The following is a 22,645-nucleotide window of genomic DNA, read 5'->3' on the forward strand; positions in this document are numbered from 1 at the left end:
TTTTTGCACAATTTCAAGTTTCATTTCATCATATGTAATTTACACAAAGAACCCCTTTTGTTTTTTTTTTTGTTGTAAAATGAATAAACAGAAAATTGAAAACTGGGGACTGGGTAAAGAAGAGAAATGAGAACTGGGGACTGGGTAAAGAAGAGAAATGAGAAATAGACAAGGGAGAAGCAAAGCAGTCCATTTAAAGTTTAGGAGTTCAAATCAACTGAAAGATATCCAATACAAGAGGCCCAGTTGGAGTGAACGGGGACCCTAAATGGGCAAAGCGAGTAGAAAAATGGGCAGTCAAGGAACGACTTGGAAACTCACAAGCATGGGCAGAGCATCGTGCCACTGACAACAACGAGCAAGGAACCATAATACTTTTTATAACCTTTCCCATCGTCAAAGGAAGCTCACTTAATTTGACAAAATGGTCTACCATCTAGCCCTCTTTCTTACCCCTTTCATCCTTTTGAGGCCAACTCTGGCACGAAATGGTTCGTTGATTCAATAAAGCTATTAATTGCTGACGTTTATGCGAGTCCCAACATCTCAGTCAAACAAGCAAACCCATTTTTAATGTATGAGTTATACATGATAATTTTTATTTTAAATTCACATATAAATTGAAAATAAAATTTAAATACCTGAAATTATAGAAAAAGTTTGCTTGAGATTAGCTATGTCACTGATGCCTGCAATCATATGTTGGTTGAGTTATATTATTATATATTAAAAAAATTAATTTAAAAAAATTAATTTTAATCATGCAATTCACGCTGGTGCGTGGCGTTGACGGACGCGTGTGAGTGGCGTTGACGGACGATAGTGGGAAGGGAAACCCCAGCAGACGAATTTTATGAATAATTAAAATTAGAATATGATAAAATTGGGGCCATCGTTTCATACTTTGACTACATTACTGTACATATAGTCCTGACGCCGACTGTCCACAATTATGACAGTTGTACTGTTCTTCCAATTCTCACTAAATTTTAACTCTTCTTTATTTTATATTTTCAAAATTATGCTAAAATTTTATTAATATTAAAAATTTTAATTAATTATATTAAATTTAATATAAATTATATTAAAATTTTAAACAATTATATAACTATTTAAATTAAATTAATTTTTTAAATTATTAATTATTTTTTAAAAAAATTTACTAATTAATTTTCCTTAAATATCTTTTAATAAGAATGTATAAAATAATATTTTATATTTATAATAGTAATTAATATAATTTTATATTTCATTAAAAAATGATAAAATATATATTATTTAATTTTAAATTATTTTAAGTCTTGGCAAAATATACAAATATAATAATATTAGAAGGTAATTATTAAATAATTTAAAAATTATATATATAATGGGAGGATTAATAATTTAATTATAATTTAAAGTAATTAAATAATTAATTAATAAAAATATAAATAAATTAAATAAATTATATTTATATATTATTTATTAATTAAGATAAATAAAAATAAATAAAATTAGAGTAAATTGAAATTTATTAAATACATGAAAAAAACGGGAAACTTTACATATTCTTAAAATGTCACGTGTAAACACTTGGTACGGTTTAACTTTATATATATATATATATATATATATATATATATATATATATATATATTTATATTTATATTTAATAATATAATTTAACTTTTTATTAATCTTAAGATATGTAATTTTTAAATTTTTATAATGTAATAAAATATTAAAAAATATTAATTAAATATATCTAATATTATCATTGCACTAAAATTATTGTAATATTAATATTAATAATTTTTTATTGTAAAAATTAATAATATTTTATATAAATATATATACAGACACATGCACATACACTCTTACTAATTATTCATTAATCATGTTTTAAATGAAATATTTTTACTAATTAAGCAATAAATCCTAAAATTTTCATTTCAATTTTATTTAAGCATCACATTTGTTTAGTTCTATAAAATATGATTCAAGTCAAATGACATTTTTAAAGATTTATTCATCAATCTTATAAAATTTTTTTATAATATTCGATAAAATATGTTAAGCAATTGTAAAAATAAAAAATTCATAATATAAATATATGAATATTATGAGTTATATAAGTATTAAAGAAAGGGAAATATTAATTATATATTTGATAAACTAAAAAAATAATATAATAAACTTAATTATTGAGACATTGAATTTTAATTATCAATTATTAAATAAAATAATTATATAATTATGAAAATTGAGTAATAATAATAATAATAATAATAAGAAAAATAAATATTTAACATAAAAGATAATAACTATTAATTATAAATAAATTAATCTTTATCTGATATGTGCCATGTGATAGCACCGAAAATAAGTGTCATGTGGCAGCTCCAAAGAAAATTAAACTCTCTACATATATATATAGAGTAAAGATTTATTCATCAATCTTATAAAATTAATTATAAAATTCGATGAAATATGAAAATTAAAAAGTACCCATGATAAAAATATGTGGATACTATATATATGAGCATTAAAGAAAGAGCAATATTAATTATATCAAGTATTATTTGTTCATTTTAACTATTGTATTTGAATTTTACATGGTAATTAATAAAATAATTTGATAGCCTCGTTTTTATAAAATTATACTAGTAATTTATTAAATTATTTTTATCTTATCTAATTATTTATCATATAAATATTTATTATATTTTGCAGAAATAAAAGATAAAATTAAAAAATAATATTCGATACATTTTAGTTTTCTAAATATCACAAATAATTTTTAATAAAGTAAAAACTCAAAAACAACGTATAAAAATAGATATAGAGAATATTATTGAAGCATTTAGTTTTGATAGCCAATTAATAAATAAAATAATTATTTAAATTATAAAAATTAAAATAATAATAATAATATTAAAAATATTTTATATAATAAATATCATATTGTAATATTAAGGATAAGTATCACATGGCAGCCTTAAATGGATATTCTATATATGTATATATATTAATTAGATACCTTTAATAATAGTTTTTTTTTTAAAATAAAAACTTTAAGTTTGACTTTTATTCAATATTATATCTCTTTTGAAAATTTAATCTTTTATGTATTTTATCATGAATTATTGAAAATGTTTGAGAACTTAACAATAAAATTAATATAATTGTGAAAATTTTGGTGAAAGATAAAAATTAATCTGAATTAATTTAGTTTAATTCAATTAGTTAATTTAATTTAATTTAAATTCTGACTATTTCATGCTTAGCTGTAAGATAAGCTGTGAGAGACAAAAAAAGAAAGGGGCGCTGGTGGGAAGTTGAAGAGCAGGAAAGTTATGAAGGTAACGCGAAAGAGTAGGGGAATATACCGGTAGAATATTTACCCTTGGCTTTGTGTGTTTTTTTGGGGTGGGTCCACAGCTTGGTGTGAAGCTGCTGCATATAAACACCCAAACCCCCACCATGTTTTAAATCACCCGAGCACTGCGTTGTATTTCCTTCTGCAATTCCCCTGATCCACTCTCTTCTCTTCCCCTTTTTATTATATCCTCCCTCTCCCTCTCAGATTCTCCACAAGGACAAGAAAATACAAGAGGTTAGTGTCAGAATCTTCTATATATGTATATTGCATCCTCTGTTCTGTTCTTCGTTGTTAATATGTTCTCTTCTTATATCTGGAGTTCCTTCTTGCATGCAAAACAAGGCAATATGCAGTTTTTTTTTTTTAATGGTTTTCCTTCTTTCATATATCTATTCGCATTTTAAGTCTATACAGACTGCAAAGTCGACAAGCTTTGTATTAACTATTAAAGAAATAGGAAATTTTCTTTCTTTTAATTGCAAAAGTTCTTATTTTCTTTTCTTTAATGTTTTAATTTGGCTGTTTGTTTATAATAGAGGTCATAAGTTTTTAATCAATGATTATTATAATATTTTCACATCTAGATCCTTACTCGTAAAGAATGCCATCATTAGCGGTCTTTCTTGAATTTCTTGACGGGTGTCATTTAAGAAAATATAAAACTCTCCCCTGATTCTAGGATCTCACCTCTGTTCATTTAAATCACTACGAAATAAATTTTCTTTTCTAATAAATTCAATATTTGGTTGCCCATCAAAGCTCTGAATCCGTTTCTATAGCAAGTTAATTCATGTCCAGTGTTTCAGCTCTCACAAATAGGTATTTCTGTACCTTCTTTGCCTTCTCTCGATTCCTGAAGTTTTATTTCTTACCATGGCCATCCTTTCAAGTCATACCAGTTTACTGGTAAAGTTATTTTGGATTGTGTCAAGTTATGGAAGAAGAGGCTCTCATAAAGAAAGAAACCCTTTTGTCCATCTATTTTGGCAATTGTTTCATGGTTGGGATTTTGAATTAGTAGTATCACTGAGTTATGAAGAGTATGGTTTCTGTGCATGAACTGTTCTAAATTAATAATATTTATGTCCTTTTCCTAGTACAACTTTCTAGGTCAATGAAAGTAGGTAACAATGTTGTCTGTTTATGTGGGTCAATTTCTAGGACATTTCCTTTGTCTTTAACTCCACTTTTCCTGTAGTCATTGAGGCTTTGCTTTTCTGGAAGATTAATGAACTTTTTACTGAGAAATTTGTCTCTGATAGATGAATTCCATAAGGTTGCTGTTTCTATCTAATTTTCCTTTTTGGTGCAGCTACTAAAAGTTCTTTTCACACAAGAATTAGTCTAATAATATTAAAATTAAATATTTCTTACCCTTAATAAATACGAGTTTATAGTAGCTACACCCTTCTTTTCTTGGTTTCAACCATTTTGCCCACAAGTCTTCTAATAGCAGATTAGAACGCTAAGTGGCCTTTCAGATTTTCAAAAGTGTTTAAGATATAGCGGAACGGTTGGACCTACCATGTTCAGCTTTTTCTGCAAAGTCCTGTAAAGAATACATGTTGTGTTCACTCTATAAATGTGTCAAAGAATTCAATACTTGGCCAAGAGTATCATTTAGCAAGAAGTCTCATGGTTTTATTCTCGTCTCGTTTTTTGTTAGTAGTTCTTATCTTTTGTATACCAAGAAACAAAATTAGGATCACTCTATTGTTTGTAGTAAGAATTTATCCCTGGTCCCTGCTAAAGTAAGAGTGGCATTTGATCTTTTCTAATGGAAAATTGAGTTTTGGTATTGACTTTTGAAGATATTATCATAATTGATTTGGTGGTATTACATGTCCTTAATTACTTTTGTTTAATCTTTGCAGAGAAAAGAAAAAAAAAAGAGCTTCTAATTGAACTAGCGATGGCCAAGGATTTGCAAGTTCTTAATGCTCTTGATGTAGCGAAAACACAATGGTACCACTTCACTGCAATTATTATTGCTGGAATGGGCTTTTTCACAGACGCATATGACCTCTTCTGCATATCTCTCGTCACCAAACTGCTAGGCCGCATATACTACCATGTTGATGGTGCAGCGAAGCCTGGAACTTTGCCTCCTAATGTATCAGCTGCTGTTAATGGTGTAGCATTTTGTGGCACTCTCGCAGGGCAGCTCTTTTTTGGTTGGCTTGGCGACAAGATGGGGCGGAAGAGAGTCTATGGTATGACTCTTATGCTCATGGTGATATGCTCGGTGGCCTCAGGTCTCTCTTTTGGTCACAATGCTAAAGCTGTGATGTCAACCCTTTGCTTCTTCCGGTTCTGGCTTGGATTTGGCATTGGTGGTGACTACCCGCTTTCTGCCACAATCATGTCTGAATATGCTAACAAGAAGACTCGAGGAGCCTTCATTGCTGCTGTATTTGCCATGCAGGGCTTTGGAATTTTAGCAGGTGGTATATTTGCCATCATTTTATCATCTGCCTTTAGGGCCAGGTTTGATGCTCCAGCTTATGAGGTTGATGCGGTTGCCTCAACCGTCCCACAGGCAGACTATGTTTGGCGCATAATTCTAATGGTTGGAGCACTTCCTGCTGCTCTTACCTACTATTGGAGGATGAAGATGCCTGAAACTGCTCGTTACACAGCCCTCGTCGCTAAGAATGCGAAACAGGCTGCTTCTGATATGTCCAAAGTTCTGCAGGTTGATCTTGAGGCAGAGGAGCAGAAGGTTCAGCAGCTAGCTCAGGATCAATCAAATTCATTTGGTTTGTTTTCTAAAGAATTTCTTCGTCGCCATGGAATTCACTTGCTTGGGACAACCACTACTTGGTTCTTGCTTGACATTGCATTCTACAGCCAAAATCTGTTCCAGAAGGATATCTTTAGCGCAATTGGGTGGATTCCTTCTGCTAAGACTATGAATGCTATTGAGGAGGTTTATAGAATTGCAAGGGCACAAACGCTTATTGCACTATGCAGTACTGTTCCAGGGTATTGGTTCACAGTGGCTTTCATTGACAAAATGGGAAGATTTGCCATCCAATTGATGGGATTCTTCTTCATGACAGTGTTCATGTTTGCATTGGCTATTCCTTACAATCACTGGACACACAAGGACAACCGAATCGGATTTGTGGTGATGTACTCATTAACCTTCTTCTTTGCAAACTTTGGACCTAATGCCACCACATTCGTTGTGCCAGCTGAGATTTTCCCAGCAAGGTTAAGGTCTACTTGCCATGGTATATCAGCCGCATCTGGAAAGCTTGGGGCTATAGTTGGTGCATTTGGGTTCTTATATTTGGCTCAGAACAAGGACAAGGCCAAGGCAGATGCAGGATACCCTGCAGGCATTGGTGTGAGGAATTCACTTATTGTGTTGGGTGTAATCAACTTCTTGGGAATGGTATTCACCTTCTTGGTCCCTGAATCAAAAGGAAAATCTTTGGAGGACTTGTCAGGTGAGAACGAGGACGATAATCAACCTGGAGAGCAAGGTTCACATGATAGCCGGACGGTTCCAGTTTAGATTCGTTCAGAAACCAATTCTCGCGGAATAATGCCTGCATGTCTTCTTGAATTTGCAAGAAAGCTTGACTTTTTTTTCTCCCTTATCACCTTATCTAGTAGTATTTCTTCTTCCCCACTCTTTTCTCAAGTTGCACCTACTGTAGTAATTTTCCGCTGGAATGTCATTAAGAGTTATTAACAATGGCTTGTTCATTTTCTGGTGTGATGTGCAATTTCTTTGCTTGTTATTTTTCTTTTCTTTGGTTATATGGCCAAATACATGCTTACCCCCTTTATTATTTGGGATTTACCTATTAAGTACCTGAATTAAAATCCTAAACACTTGAAATAATTAAACATAAATTAGCCATACCATGAATAACTTGTTAAAAAAAAGTCAGAAATGGTTCCATTTATTGCTAATTATGCTCTAAATTTTCATTTATTTAGATGTTGAATGGGTTAATCCCGAATAATATAGGGATATAAGTATGTATTTGGTCTTGGTTATATTGCAGTAGGTAGAGAAAGCTCTCATATCCCACATCTACGTTCGTCAGACATGGACTTTGTGTGATGACTTTTTACCTGTTTTCCAAAACTATATTCTTTTTGCTTAACAAATCTGTTTGTATGAGAATATTAAACCTTTGCAAGTTCACACTAGACTGGGTATATTATTCCTTTGGAATCTGCCTGCAAATATTTCCTTGGAAGCTATACCTATTTGCTTCATGAAGCATTATCAGAACCTTCCCTTAAATTTCACTGGTGATTAAATCCAATCTGTAGGCAGCCTAAATCTGAACCCAACCAGACAATCATGTACATGGAGGACCAGTGTATAAATGGTGGGTATTAGATGTGTGGAAATTGGAAAGCAAGATCAAGATTTTTCACTATCCTGATTCTTGAGAATTGGATTTAATTTTGGACTAAAAATGTGGACTAAATTGCCCCCTACAACTTAATTCCGGCATATTTGTTAATTTCAATTTGCCCCAGTACAACTCAACTATAGTCCATTCTCTTTTGGTACTTATGGTCCAATTTTGTATTAACAATGGAGAAATTTTGTACTTAAAGTCCAACTATGGTCTGTTTTGGAAAGAGTTTGTTCGCCTCCATGGACTTCACTTCCTTGGAACAACCTCAGGGTTCCTACTCGACATTGCATTTTACAGCCAAAATCTCTTCCAGATGGGTATCTTCAGCGCCATCAGATGGATTTCCTTAGCTAAGACTATGAATGCCATTGGGGAGGTTTATAAAATTGCAAGGGCACAAACACAACATTTATTGCTCTTTGCAGTACTGCGTCACGTACTATAGAAAAAGAAGGAAGATTGTGAAGAAGTAATTGCAGTTGAGTTGTTATTGTTTTAGGTAGTTGAGAAGTTTTTGGAGAGAAATTAGTGTGATTGCTTTTTGGAGGGAAATTCTAGAAACAGCTCAGATCTGCTGGAAGTGGTTTTAGTTGTCTTAAAATTGTTAGGGAGCGATTATTGCTGAGAATATATAGTATGGACTAATACCTGTACAGAGCCATTGAAGAATTCAATCAATAATATTTTCTCTTTCTCTAAATCTCTACCCTCTTCCCATCTCGTTCTTTTCTCTTCTCATCTAATTCTTTTCTCTTCTCATCTCATCTTTCTTCTCTATTCTGAGTTCCAATCTCTGTTATCAGATCTGATCCATAACAATTTGGTATCAGAGCCAGGTTGCGTGTGGGAACAGCTTCAATTTTGGATCTGTGGCATTGAAAATGACTAGATATGGAGTAACTGCTCAAGATTCCAGATTATCTAAATTGGAAGAAGTAATTAGAGCTATACAGAATGAGTCGAAGAAAGATAAAGATGAATTAAGGGAGGAAATGAGGTAGAATGCTTTATAGCAAGCAATTGAGACTCGCAATACGATCAGAGAAGAATTGCGATCCATTTTTGGTGATTCCATGACTAAGGTCAGTCCAGGAGGGAATGATGAGGTTGAAACTTCTGCAGTAACTCTTGAGGGCAAAGGAATTCTTCCTAATCCGAGGGAAAGAGTCAATCAACACCAAGAAGGAGGCAGCAACAGTAATGGATCTGTAATTAATGTTGAAGGTATGTCCCAAATGTTGCCAAAAATTGAATTGATTACTTTTGAAGGCAAAGAACCTAGGGCTTGGGTAAGGAAATGTGTTAAGTACTTTGAGGTGTATGGGGTTCCTAAAGAGCAAGGGGTTGGCATTGCTAGTTTGTTTCTAATGGATAGGGTTGATGCTTGGTATCATAATTGGATATTGGGGGAAGGTTCTCATTCTTGGGAGGATTTTGTAAAAGACCTTTGTAGGAGGTTTGGAGAGGAAGGATTAGAAGATGTAGTGGAAGAAATCATAAAGATGAGGCAAGAAGGAACTTTGGAAGAATATCAAGATAAATTTGAGGATCTAAAAATTAGGTTTGAGAGGGTAATACCTAATTTGGGGGAAGTTTATTTTTTGTCAGCCTTTGTTGGTGGGTTAAGAAATGATATAAGACCTACCTATAGTCAGGATGATGAAACCAACTACTCTTTTCCATGCTTTTGAAATTGCAAAATACTAAGAACAACTCTTGAATTGCAGCAAGAAAGTTAATTCTATTACCAGACCTCACCAGAATAATTTTAGATCTTCTTATTCTTCTACTTTTGTCCCCAAAACCACTTCTTCTCAGTCACCTTATTTTTTAGCACCCAAAACCTCAAACTTAGAGCAATCTTCCATTGCCAAACCAATTAATTTTGTTTAAAAACCTCCCAATTCTATGGGTCAACCTTCTGTTAATCAGCATATTAACAAAGTCTCTTCCAATATGCCAGTTACCCATAATGCTATTAGACCACCCAAAACCTGTTTTAAGTGTGGAGAGAAATTCTTCCCTGGCCATCAATGTAAGCAGAAAACTCTTATGGCCCTTCAAGCACAAGAGAATAATGCCTCAGTATTTTAGATACAGAATCAAGAAATTGATGAGGGAGAGGAAGTTTGGCATGATGTCACGGAAGGAGAAGTACCTGCTATTTCTGAAGAAGTTACTTTATCAGTGCATGCTATAGAGGGTAGCAATGGGATTGACACTATAAGAGTAATTGGAAAACATAAAAATAGGGAATTGTTGATATTAGTGGACAGTGGCAGTACTCACAGTTTCTTGGATGCAAAAGTGGCAAGGGATGTAACACCCCTATATGAATAGCCTGGTACATTTTTACTTGTACGGTGATCGGTGTTGGTCCGGACAATTAAGGGAAGTAGAACCATGTATAAGATATCTAGATAAGCCCTGAATGCAAATAATTAGTGATTACTAGATAGGTAAGTATAAATAAGAAAAACAGAACATAAAAAGTTAAATGAGTCGGGAGTCACAGCGATGGGTGACATTCCCAGGAAGTGACTGCGAGGGCCATCGTAACTTGAATTTTAAATCGGAAAATGTGACGCTGTGGTCCTTAGGACTATTGCAAACACAGTGGAAAAGAGAAAATTACAGAAAAGAATTGTTAAGCAGGTCAAATAATTATGTCAGGAATCCAGAAGAAATATCGAATAACTTGCAAACCGGATCGAACCAGCGAGAGGCAATTTGGTCAATTTATCCTTAGAGCTGACTCCTGACCTAACTGTCCAATAAAATCAGAGAAATAAAAAATTTGGATAGATAATTAAATTAAAGAAGAATAGAAAAATGGAGGAAATAAAAAAAGAAAAGAAAAAAAGTGGATTATCACATCATCATCTTACCTCATGCATGATGCAATAATTTCTAAATTTTAAATTTTGATATTAGGAGATATTATAACTTAAAAGACAATTAAAATAAAATGAAAATCAATTTTTTTTTACTTGGTCTTCTTCAAGTGCCGTAGCCTTCTTCCTCACCTCTCTCCCTCTTTCCATTTCCACCTCCATTAAAGCTTGAATACAAGCTTGATTTCACTCAACAAGTCCTATATTCCCCAAGATTAATCCATAAAAACTTGTTATCTTCACTTGAGGAGGCATTAGAAGAAGGAAAGAAAAGAAGAAAAGGAGGAAAGTGAAGAATTGGACATTCAAGTTGAGGTTAGTAATTTAAGTTGAAAATTTTAGTTTATTATTTGTGTGTTTAGCTCAATTAACTTATAACTCAACTTAAAAATCAAAAGAAAACACGGATTGATTGGGATTTTGGCCAGCCAAAGGTGGAGTTGGAATTGAATGAATTTGATGCATTTGAATGGTTGTTTAGCTTGAATTATGTATGTAGACCATGGATATATAGTTTGATTTCATTAGTTATTAAATTTATGTAATTAGGGTTCTTGAGCATATGAAAATTTGGAGAAAAATTGGAGAATTAGTCAATTGATGTAATTGACCTTAGTTGAATTAAGAAATGGTCAATTGGGACCATTTGTGGTGTGTGTGAATTGGTATAACCAAATTATAATTTGGATTGGTTAGTGTACAGATTCTAGTAGCTTGACCTAGGTCCCTTTCAGGGACCAAAACTGAAAATTTACCAGCTCAATTGGTGTGAGGCCAATTGAGAATGAAAATAAACACATAATGACACATTTTTCATGTAGGAATCATACCCAGAAAATGATCATAACATAGTGAACAATTAGGTTAAACCTGATTTTTGTGGCATTGGAAATGTATGACATAGCACTAAAACTTTTATGAGGAACATTAACCTAAATTCTGCCTATAACAAAGTCATTTTACCACCCAAAGTTAGTGGTCCAAAACTGTCAAAACCAAAATAGGTGAGCAGAAATCTGGGTTAGACCAATCCGGCCATCCATGTTCAAATGGCCATATCTTGGGCTACAAAACTCCAAATTGAGTGATTCAAAAAGGAAGTAAAATTAAGACAATGAGGAACAAGTTTTATGGGGAATACTTTGTCAAATTCCTACAGCAACATGATTTATGGAACAGTATAATACAGGATATTAAATCTGAAAATTTTGAAATTGTACCTAAGTGAACTAAAATTTGAAGAAACAATCAAAACCAACAAATTAGGCATCCAAAATGTGGTATGTGGGTGTAATTGGATTTTTCATACATATTAAGCATAAGAAAGTCAACATTTTGACTTGAATAGTATCATGAATAGTAACCCCGAAATGAAAATTTTCAAGAGCGTTAGTTTAAGCATATTGAGGCTAGAATTGAGCATATATAAATTAATTATTGAATTTATTGTGAGATAAGATACTGAAACACTGTCAATTGTGTGTTTCAGCTGAAAAAAGACCCGAAAGGGACAAAGGACTAAGTCAAGGCTTAGAGGCGACTCACGTCAGGTTTATGCATAATAAATTTATGTAATTGTTTTCCAATTAAAAATTTAAATTGCTATGCTTTATGAAATCGCTTTGTTATTTATGAATTGTGTTGTCACTTTGTGACTGTAAAAATGACTTTGAAAATTATTTGGGATCTCTCATAAATTATTGAAAATAATTGTTTTAAATTGATTTTGGATTCACACTTAACATGACAGTATCACATTATTTCTTTTTCATTTATGGGGTTGAGATCATTTATTTTCCTCCCTCTCTAGCTTACCAGTTGAGGTCGAGATTGGATGAGTACTCATTAGCTAGCTAGCCACCTCCCTTATTGATTTCGATTAGTGAGGTTGTAGATCACTTTATCGTGGTGTACAATATGACATTGATCGAAAATTTTGTGTCATGGCTTAAGTTATGTATAAATTGGCAATACTGTATTTATTAAATTGTTTGACCAAAACTGTGCTATAATGAGCTTTGAAAAATTGTGAAATGTGATTGCGAGATTTTTGAATTATGAATTGTTCATAAATGTTTCATATTACGCATTTTACATATTATTGTGCACCACTGAGTATTTTTATTTGTCACGACCCAACCTATGGGCCGGACCGGCACTAGGACCTGGGCCAGCCTAAAGCCCCCGAGGCCCGTAGTAAGCCTTAACTATTCATTAACCCAACTCTAAGGCCCATTTGGGCCCAATTTCAAGAAAACAAACGGACAGAGTCCGGCCATAAAATGGACTTTCCAACGGGGAGTTTTTGACTCACCCGACCTGTAAACACAATAAATACTCAATTGGGGAGCTCAGCTCACCCTCCACATACTCATCAACATAAAATAAATGGGAGCTCAGCTCCCTCATCCAATCCATCAACATGCATAACATATTTAAGTTTACAGGTCCAACATGAATATAATATTACAGACCAAATTCAAATAATTACTGCTAACACATGCGGAAATTCTAGGAGTAATTAAAATTACACAATATTGATAAACAACCTGCGAAGTATAAAAGCAGGTTAATCCAGAATAAAATATCCTCCTGCGGCCTGTAAAAATTTTTGAACAGGAGTGAGCGTTCGACTCAGAGAGTAAAATATCAATCTTAACTATAATCTCTATAACTATCTGAAACTAATGCAACCTGTAGAGTGAAATGCAACATCAACATCATATTCACATCATAGCATCAAAAAGGTAATTTGGAGCACTCACACACCCTGTAACATCATTCATAGTATATGGGAGCTGATCCCCTATACAGCTCTCTTAAATCCAATCTGGTGCCAGCGAAGAACTCAGCTCGGACTTCCACTTAAATACCAAATCGGGGTCCCAGCGAAGAACTCAAGCCGTGTCTACCCCGAAGGACCGGGTCCCAGCGAAGAACTCAAGCCGTGTCTACCCGTCCTATCCATAGTCCACACCACATCACACGCACGCCAACGCACGCACACTGCTCCAAATTACCACAACAACACTCATGGCACATTAACAGTTATCAATGCAACATAATTCGTGCCTAGAGTTTAACTACATAAATATATGCATATAAGTGATGCATGGGCATGCTGAACATATAATAATATCGAAATTACAGTTAAAATTAATATTTTACTCACAAACTTGACGACAAATTACTGTGGCGGCTGGGCGGAGGAAGAAGGCTGTCCCGGCTCACCTGACAATTACATTACATCTATTTAATAAATTTGACTCAATACAAACAAAGAAAAATATCAAGTACGTCCTAAGTCGTGCCGAAAATCCGGCAGAGTCTCCCCTATACCTAGGACCTACCCAACCTGCAAATGGGCTAAAAACGCACTTCTATATTCACAATCCATATATCAACAGTTCAATCATATCACACAGCCCCTCCTGGGCCCATCAAATCAATCACCCATCACAATACGCAAAATTTCAATTTAGTCCTTATTATTGATCATTTTTGCAAAAACTGCCCAAACAAGCTCTAAAAATTGTAAAACTTTGCCCCGCGGTCCTTAGCAATATTACTAAGCTATTGCAAAAAGAATCGTAATTTTCTAAGCTACCACGAATATTTTATGGATTTTTAATCCTATTTAAGCACTAGAAAATTACGTAAAAACAAGGTTCGGTTTTGATTTTGACTTCAGGTGAAAATTATAGATTTGATGAAGTACTATTATTGGAAGTGTTTTTCCACAGGTAAATTTTTAGGTTTTCTCAATTATTGCCGGCACTCTGCTGAAATTTTTTCAAAATTTATGAAAAAATAAAATTGATAAAAAATTTTACATAGCTTTTCAACTTCAATTAAATATTTTTAGTTCCTACCAAAAATGCTTACCACTATCAAAAAGTAAGAAAATGGTTTTAAAATCCCTTGTAATATACTTAATGGATTATCAGTAGGTGAAGTTCGGTGACTCATTAGGTATACTACGGGATCATGTTATGCCTTACAGAGGGATAATGTGTGACAAGAGAACTGAAGTTGCCTATAGTAGAGGGACCTGCAGTAACAGTAGCTGATGGAAGGAAAGTGTTCAATACTGATGTTTGTTAAGCCTTTAGCTAGAAAATTCAGCAATATTGCTTTAATTTTGACTTCAGGTTGTTAGAATTGGATACTTTTAATATTATATTGGGAATGGACTAGTTAAAGACTTTCAATCCCATTCTTTTTGACTTCCAACATTCTACAATTAGTTTCCAATATGGGGGAAAGCCTATTTCATTGAAGGGTATTGGGTATGTGGACATTAAGTCTAAGGTGTTACATTGTCTTAGCTATAACCAGTTAATGCACAAGGGTGGAGAGGATTTTCAAACACCACTATTTTGTATTCAACTCGAGCAAGGAATAGGTAGTACTGGGTATTCCTTTCTGTCTTCAGCAGCGTCTTTTCCAGATTTGCAGTCATTATTACAGAAGTATAAAGGAGTATTTGAAGATCCCAAGTCTTTACCTCCTTTCAGGTCACATAATCATGCAATTCCATTAATCCCTGCTGTTCAGCCTATCAATATCAGCCCTTATAGATATCCCCATTTTTAGAAGGCTGAAATTGAGAAGTTGGTGACTGAAATGTTGAAGAATAAAGTAATTCAGCCCAGTAACAGTCCTTATACTTCTCCAGTGTTACTTGTTAAGAAAAAAGTTGGCTCTTGGAGGTTTTGCATAGACTATAAGAGGCTCAACGACTTGACTGTGATAGATAAATTTCCCATTCCCATCATTGATGACCTTTTGGATGAATTACATGGTGCAACTATCTTTTCAAAGATAGATTTGAAAGCTGGGTATCATCAGATAAGGATGAACCCTAAGGATGTACATAAGACTGGATTCAGAACTCATCAAGGGCATTGTGAATTCACTGTGATGCCTTTTGGCTTAACAAATGCCCCAGCCACATTTTAGGCTCTTATGAATCATATATTCCAACAATACTTGAGGAAGTTTGTACTAGTTTTTTTTTATGGTATACTAGTGTATAGTTCATCATAGCAGGAGCACTTGCAGGATTTAGAGCAAGTTTTTCAAGTATTACATCAGCAACAGCTTTATGCTAAATTGATTAAATGCTCTTTTGGGAAATCTGAGATTGATTATCTAGGCCATATCATATCTGCCAAAGGTATTTCTACTTATCCAAGTAAGATACAGGCTATGATTAATTGGCCTGTTCCCAAATCAATTAAAGAGCTGAGAAGTTTCTTGGGATTGACAAGCTATTATAGAAAATTTGTTAAAAATTATGGTGTGATACTAAATCACTCACCGAGTTACTGAAGAAGGATGGATTTCAGTGGAATAATGCAACCCAACAAGCTTTTACACAGCTTAGGATATTTATGTCTCAAACACCAGTGTTAGCACTACTAGACTTTCCTAAGCCCTTTGTGGTGGAGACATATGCCAGCAATACAGGGATGGGGGCAGTCTTGCAACAGGATGGTCATCCTATAGCCTATATTTCAAAGGCATTTGGTCCTAGAACTAGAACTCTCTCAGCTTATGAAAGGGAGCTTTTGGCAATTACTTTTGCAGTTTCTAAATGGAGACATTACTTGGAACAAAGACCCTTCTTTATCAAGACAGATAATGAAAGTATCAAATTTCTGTTGGAGCAGAAACTCTATACTAATTTGCAGGTCAAGGGAGTCTCTAAATTGTTAGGGTTGCAGTATACTATTCTGTATAGAAGGGGTGTGGATAATAAGGTAGCAGATGCCTTGTCTAGACAATCTTTTAGTGAGGAAGGGTAACTTTTAACACTCCAAACTTCTCTGCAGCCTACTTGGGTAAGTAAAGTAGCAAGTAGTTATGAAGGTGATAATCAAGTTACTGATATAATTGCCCATGTGTCTATTGATGAGACAGCTCACCTTGGATATTCGTATAAAGATGGATTGCTCTTTTACAAAGGCAAATTGCATATTGGCAGCACAGGCACCCTCCAAAATGGGATTGCCATCCAGTTGATGACAGTGTTTATGTTAGCCTTGGCCATTTCTCATATAAGCATTGGACTCACAAGGACAATCGAATTGTATTTGTGGTTATAACTTTCTTCTTTTCATATTTTGCGTCTAATGCCATCACATTTGTTGTGCCAGCTGAGATTCTCCCTGCAAGGTTAAGGTCTACTTGCCATGGCATATCAGCAGCATCCGGACAGCTTGGGCCAATAGTGGGTGCATTTGGATTCTCTTACGTTTGGCTCAGAACCTAGACAAGAGCAAGGCCGATGCAGGATAGGGGTTAGGAATTCGCTTATTGTGTTGGGCATGCTTTTCACCTTGTTGGTGCCATAGTCAAAGAGGAAATCTCTGGAGGAGATATCTGGTGAGAATGAGCATGAAAATGAACAAGAACTGCAGTAAGAGCTGTTGGATAAATGGAACTCTAATATGGTTTTGATGTTTTCTCATCTGCTGCAGAAACCAGTGGAAAAAGCTTCAGATAGCCATCAAATTCTTCATTTGTATTCTCCCAGTTTTCATCTTTTATTTAGCTTTCAATAAAGTTGATTTTAGCATTTTATAATTACTTTTTCTTATGCACTGGGAAATCAGTTAGACTACATTGGCTATCCAAAGTGATCACTTGATTTTCACCATTCAACTGTCCAATTTTCTTGTATCTGTGCAATACAAAGAACACAGATAAGGAAAAGCGGAGGAAGAAAAAGAAGATGGAGAGTGTCTACTGCAAATTGATATTGCAAAATAATTGAACTTCCAATTAACCAAGAACAAACTTCTCTTATCTGATCGGCAGAGGAGTATGAGAGCTTCTAATCAGCCTCTTCCAGTGCTAGTTATTTAAGGAACATGTGGTTTATGTTGCTTGGAAAAGGATTCTGCAAGTAGCTTAATGGGGCAAGAGGCGTAATTCAGAAGTGGGAAAAACAACGGCAGATTTATCTACCCTGAGGAAGAAACTTTTGAATTGCAGAGACTGCTCAATTTTCACGGTCTCTGAGCACTTCAAGGTTCATCTCTGTAGGGCCAGTGGCCTGAATCTCATAATGGATACCATCCAGCTCCCTTCTGAACCTGTCTTTAGATGTAGCATAGAGCATCTTGGCACGGATTGGAGATGTTGAAGGAGACCTAAAAATGTCAGCAATGAATAACTGAGAGTGAGATCCTAGTGGGAAATGCTAGCAACTAAGAAAATTAGAGGGAAGAAATGATGTGCAGATGTGCATAACTGCATATAGATAATCACAGAAACAAGGACCAAATTATTGTTGAAACAAGTGCTTATCAGCCATAGCATAGACATTTCTTTATCATAGAAATGCATACACTAATTGATAAAGGAAAATTCAAAATGTTCTCTCATTCCTTCTAGGTGATTACTGATTAAGCAGAGGATAAATGCAAAGGCACAATCAAGAAAAGTGATGAAACCAATCAATCAAATTGCAAAGTTGAGGAAAGAAATTTCAAAATCAAAATCAAAGGTGCAACAATCAAGCATTAATCTCAAATTAATTATACTCGAGCTATGGGAATCAAACAGCCAGTAACCAAACAGAAACGACTAGTCGTTGGGCCGAGAACAGAAAGCCCAGTCCGTTCCTTTTTCCAGACCAATTTCCAACCATGATGGCCCGAATTGGATATGCGGCTTCTTCGGTTATCTTCCGTGTGATACGTGGCACAAGGAGATTGGTTTCTCTGAAGCGAGACTTTGCAAAATATTTTCCTTTCCCTTGATGGAATTTGAGAGTTGAGACGACGGCGAGGAGGGAGGAGGATTAACGTTAATTTCTTCAATTAAGAAAAACGTCGACAGGGAGTTTCTGTCTAATACTATTTTGGGCTTTTAGGGTTCTAATAACTATAACTGTTCGATCACTGCTTCTTCAAATTTTCCCGCGAAAAATGGATCATGAAGGTAACCATTGAAAACGAACGCTTTTTTTTTTTATTCGACTTTCCGATTTCTTCTTGCTGTAAATCTCTTTTTATTTGATTAATAATAGCGCAACGAAGCTCTTCAAGCCCCTCTGCGATTCTCGCTTCTCTTCTTAACAAGAGAGCCAAGTTTCACAAGGAGCTTCGAAACATAGAAAAACAGGTTTTTTTTTTTTTACTTTATGTACGATTTTTTTAATTATTAGTTATTTTTATGTTTTAATGTGTTTATGGGTTTGGATTACGTTTCTGAGTTTTGGAGGTTTTGTATCGGTCACTGTAAACGAGATTAATCACTTTGAATTATTGGCCGCCCTGGCTGAAATTTTTGTTCTTTAAGCAATAAGTAAAAATGATGAAATTTTTATCTGGGTTTTCTTTTTAAACTCGAACTATCAATTTGGAGCACTATTTGACCTTAGAAATGCAGCTAAGAATCAAAGTGTTACCATGCTGGAGATTAAGTGTACCTGAGGATGAGGATGTCTATGGTCAACATTCAAGAAGAAACATGTTGTGCACCTTATTGCTTGTTTTATCATGATTGGTTTATTTCTAAATTATTGGTTGTGTATCTTTCTTTAGCATTAGGGGTTAGTGCCATTAGTTAATCACATGGAACAGAGTACTATTAGGATGTCTTGTGGACATTGGCTAAGTATTTTGCGCTAATCCATTTGGTAGACGAAGAATATTTTTTTTTTCAATTCTTCGTATTGACTGAACGAATTTGAGGTTACAATAATTTAATAACTAAAGTATTCTACTTCTTTTTTGTATACTTGTAACTAGACAGCATACTCCCACCTCCATTCTCTCCCTTTCTCCACAAGTGGCTAATTTTTTTTCTTAATTCCAGGTATATGATATGGAGACAAATTATTTGCAGGATCCAAGCCAGTGTGGCAATGTATTGAAAGGTTTCGAAGGGTTCCTATCTTCATCTAAGAACACTGCACTGTATGGAGTGGCCATTTAAATATTTCCTTTGTTTGCCCTTTTTGATGGGAATTGATGTTTTTATTTTTACTACATGTTAAATTATAATTGGACTCCCCTTTTATTCAATATAATGGTATACTGAAGTAGGAATTTGTGCTAAGAATTTTATCCATCAAAGAAAATAGTTGGCTGCAGAAAGTTACATTGTTGGGTACTTTACTGATTAATGCCTGGCAAAAATCTTTTTTACGCTAAAATCTCTCCTTGTGGTGGTGATATTACTTACACTGTATATTCTTCTTAAATGGAGAGGGACCTAAAAATCCAGTTTCTATAAAGCATTTATTCTTTCATGTTTTATGTTTTAAAACATTGATATTCTGCTAAAATGTTTTGCGTTATAAAAGTTTAGCATAATAGAATAGAATTTTTCTTCCTCTGCAGGGAATATCCATCTGAGGTTTAGATCTTCCTTTGATAATTAAATCAACTCATTGCATGTTTCTTTGCATTTCAATACAGGAATATGTCATGAAAAATGGAGTTGGTACCATTATTTCTGCCATGTAATTAAATAAGCTCATGTAAGTTTTGATCTGTCTTAGTTTTAGTTAAAAAAAAAAAAAAAAAAAAAAAAGCTGATAATCCCTATCAGGGAGTTCGGGTTCCTATGTTCAAGTAAATTAATAGTCATGATGGAACATTTTCTTTTGAATTCTTTGTATTTTTGCTTCAGAGAGGGGATTATGAATCATCCATGTGTATTCTTCCTTATGATTGTTCAGCATTGAATCTAGGGGATACAAAAGAACGTATATAGATTAATTAGTCACCTGTTTCTCTGAAGGAAAATATCTTGGTTACATGTGCAAATACTAAAGCTTTTACATGAAAACCACTTCTATACTGTTTGGGCCATAGATGCTAAAGCTTTTACATGCAAATGCTAGAAAGCTTTTGAATAAGGTAGATAACATATTCAATAGAAATAATTAATTTCAGCTATGCAATGCCTGATTTATGTAGGTGATAGCATAAGGAGGTGTGTACAAATTTCTCAGGGTTGGATTCAGTTGGATAATGGTATAAACTGACATGAGTTTCTTCAAAAACTTGTTGCTGCAGCTTGAAGCGGTCTAGGAAATTCCAGCCTGAAGATAGGCTTTTTTCATTATCTTCAGTCACCTCATTAGCAGTATGTACTCTGTATCTTAAATGTTGTAGTGGTAGCACTTCCAGTGTTTCTTTCTCCCTTCCTCTATTTTGTTTTCCCGTTTTCATCTCTTCCTCTGAGAAGTGGCCAGGGTAATTCCCAATGATAGATAAAGTGAACTTTGATATTGATATATAATTTCAGGTTATAAAAATTGCACATGAACCTGGTGTTTTTCACCAAATAGCCTCCTTTCAATTGATGGGGTTTATAATAGTGATAGACATTAAATATCCTCCAAAAGTCATCTTCTTCTATATTTTGAAGGGAACAAATGGTTATCTGTGAGCAGTTAAATTTTTTATAACTGAGATAAGAGAAAAGAAAAAAAAAAGGACCTGCTGAATTTGTCTCAGTTCATGCCAAATAACCATGTTTTCAAAGTAGTCTCATCTTTACTCTCTTTCTGGTGCATACTATATTCAGGTCTCTTGTAACCAGAGGCATTAGGTTTGAAACCTTTTTTGATGCTAGACCATGAACATAGTAACATCTATATATATATATATATATATATATATATAAAGGAGTGGAAAAACTTGCTAATGTGTTTTTCTTCCCAAATTTTGATCCACTAGGAAGTTGTCTAATGTGTTATTCAAAATTCTCTTGCACTCTTCTTTTCCCATTGTCAGGCTGAAGAGCAAGCAGTTGGACGAGATGGTAGGTCCGTGAATGTGGATGCATAGACAATTTTCCTTATCATGGATGTATTGTTTATTTGCTTTTGTGCTTATCGTAGATGGGACATCAGATTATGGTGTAGTTCGTCCTAAGGGTGGAGGAATATATGCAAATGGGCAGTAAGTATCATAATTTAAGTAATCTGCATATATTTTTAGAATATTCTCAGCCTATAGGAGTGGTTGGAAAGACTGAGATTAATGTCGCTAGTCATGTTCTTCTAGAATATTAAACATATGTATGTTTGTCTGATTTATTGTCAGAGGAAAACCAAAGAAGGGAAGAGGTGGACCAAGAGAAGCTAAGAGAATCAGGCCTTCAGCTGATCCAGATTTTGACTTTGATGACTATCCTGATTTGACACTCTGAAATCTCTCTTGCCAGATGCTATGGTGGTTGGCCTTTGTATGATCAAGAGCCTAAAGGCAGAACTTCTTTTCTTACATCCCCCCACCCCCAACTTCCCTCTTTCCCTTTCTTTTCTTTTCCTTTTCTGCTATTATTATTTGTCTTCTTTTGAGCATTGTTCAAGCAAACAGAGCTCCTGACAAAGTTAATTTACGATGCTAATATGAGGAATGATCAGTTACTTCTCTTTGTTTGAGAAAAAGAACTCAATATGATCATGTTTCCTGCAGATAGCTTATTTATGTTGTCTCAAATAGTTTCCTAAGGGGAAGGGTCTCAGTAAGACTACCAAGAGTAGCAGGCTGGCTGAGCTTGCTTTGTGCAAAAGCCTTGTTTAATGTAATTATTTTGCTCTCAGCATATATCATCCTGACTAGGAAAAGTTTTGGGTTGTGAGTAGAGTTACTGATCTCGTATATTCATATACCAATTTCATCAAATCCTATTGACATAAGTTAGGATAATATATAATCGAGTTTAAAACTGATTCGGATTTAGAAAATATTAATTGTATCAATTAAGTATTAAATTTAAGTTCTATGTGTTATATATTTATTATATAAATAATTAATTAAATATAAAATATATATTTTTATAATAATATTTATAATTTTTTATATTATATTTAAATAAATAAAATTTAGATAATTTATAAAGTTATTAAATTTTAAAATATAAATTATTAGTAAAATTATATGTTATCTAACTTATTAATTAAAATATATAAAATTAAACGAATTCAAATATTGTTCTATTTAAATAATAATACCCGAGTA

At 33.8% G+C, this 22,645-nt stretch overlaps 2 protein-coding genes and 1 long non-coding RNA gene across 6 annotated transcripts; 2 read left to right on the forward strand and 1 right to left on the reverse strand.

Moving 5' to 3' along the window:
• The first annotated feature begins 3,346 nt into the window (after positions 1 to 3,346).
• Positions 3,347 to 7,081, forward strand: LOC110647274 (inorganic phosphate transporter 1-4). Of its 2 annotated transcripts, none has more exons than XM_058149768.1 (2): positions 3,347 to 3,598; positions 5,241 to 7,081. In XM_058149768.1, the coding sequence occupies exon 2, from the start codon at positions 5,277 to 5,279 to the stop codon at positions 6,885 to 6,887; it is 1,611 nt and encodes a 536-aa protein (XP_058005751.1). In that variant the 5' UTR covers positions 3,347 to 3,598; positions 5,241 to 5,276; the 3' UTR covers positions 6,888 to 7,081. The 2 variants fall into 2 exon arrangements, with proteins under 2 accessions (XP_058005751.1, XP_021656721.2); XM_021801029.2 differs by lacking the exon at positions 3,347 to 3,598 and adding an exon at positions 4,302 to 5,115 and having other exon boundaries at positions 5,239 to 7,081.
• A 5,948-nt stretch (positions 7,082 to 13,029) lies between these two features.
• LOC131181481 (uncharacterized) lies at positions 13,030 to 14,276 on the reverse strand. The gene is made up of 2 exons (XR_009149993.1): positions 13,822 to 14,276; positions 13,030 to 13,248 (listed from the first exon to the last, which is right to left on the reverse strand). It is a non-coding gene; the product is annotated as an uncharacterized LOC131181481 (long non-coding RNA).
• A 4,072-nt stretch (positions 14,277 to 18,348) lies between these two features.
• Positions 18,349 to 22,226, forward strand: LOC110647277 (uncharacterized). 3 transcript variants are annotated; one of them, XM_058149770.1, is made up of 8 exons: positions 18,352 to 18,602; positions 18,691 to 18,785; positions 19,482 to 19,542; positions 20,591 to 20,606; positions 20,690 to 20,759; positions 21,413 to 21,440; positions 21,520 to 21,580; positions 21,725 to 22,226. In XM_058149770.1, exons 1-8 carry the CDS (start codon positions 18,590 to 18,592, stop codon positions 21,828 to 21,830), a joined length of 450 nt encoding a protein of 149 aa, XP_058005753.1. In that variant the 5' UTR covers positions 18,352 to 18,589; the 3' UTR covers positions 21,831 to 22,226. The 3 variants fall into 3 exon arrangements, with proteins under 3 accessions (XP_058005754.1, XP_058005753.1, XP_058005752.1); XM_058149771.1 differs by lacking the exon at positions 20,591 to 20,606 and having other exon boundaries at positions 18,349 to 18,602; positions 19,482 to 19,582; positions 21,413 to 21,444; XM_058149769.1 differs by lacking the exon at positions 20,591 to 20,606 and having other exon boundaries at positions 18,354 to 18,602; positions 19,482 to 19,582.
• The last annotated feature ends 419 nt before the right edge of the window (positions 22,227 to 22,645 follow it).

The sequence above is a fragment of the Hevea brasiliensis genome, chromosome 7, assembly GCF_030052815.1.
Source record: "Hevea brasiliensis isolate MT/VB/25A 57/8 chromosome 7, ASM3005281v1, whole genome shotgun sequence".
NCBI lineage: Eukaryota > Viridiplantae > Streptophyta > Magnoliopsida > Malpighiales > Euphorbiaceae > Hevea > Hevea brasiliensis.

Excerpts from the sequence above, each read along its gene's own strand:
- LOC110647274 (XM_058149768.1), top strand. The coding sequence starts at position 5,277 with ATGGCCAAGGATTTGCAAGTTCTTAATGCTCTTGATGTAGCGAAAACA.
- LOC110647277 (XM_058149769.1), top strand. Across the intron at positions 18,786-19,481 it reads TTCGAAACATAGAAAAACAG|GTATATGATATGGAGACAAA; the intron begins GTTTTTTTTTTT and ends TCTTAATTCCAG. Across the intron at positions 20,760-21,412 it reads CTTCAGTCACCTCATTAGCA|GCTGAAGAGCAAGCAGTTGG; the intron begins GTATGTACTCTG and ends TCCCATTGTCAG.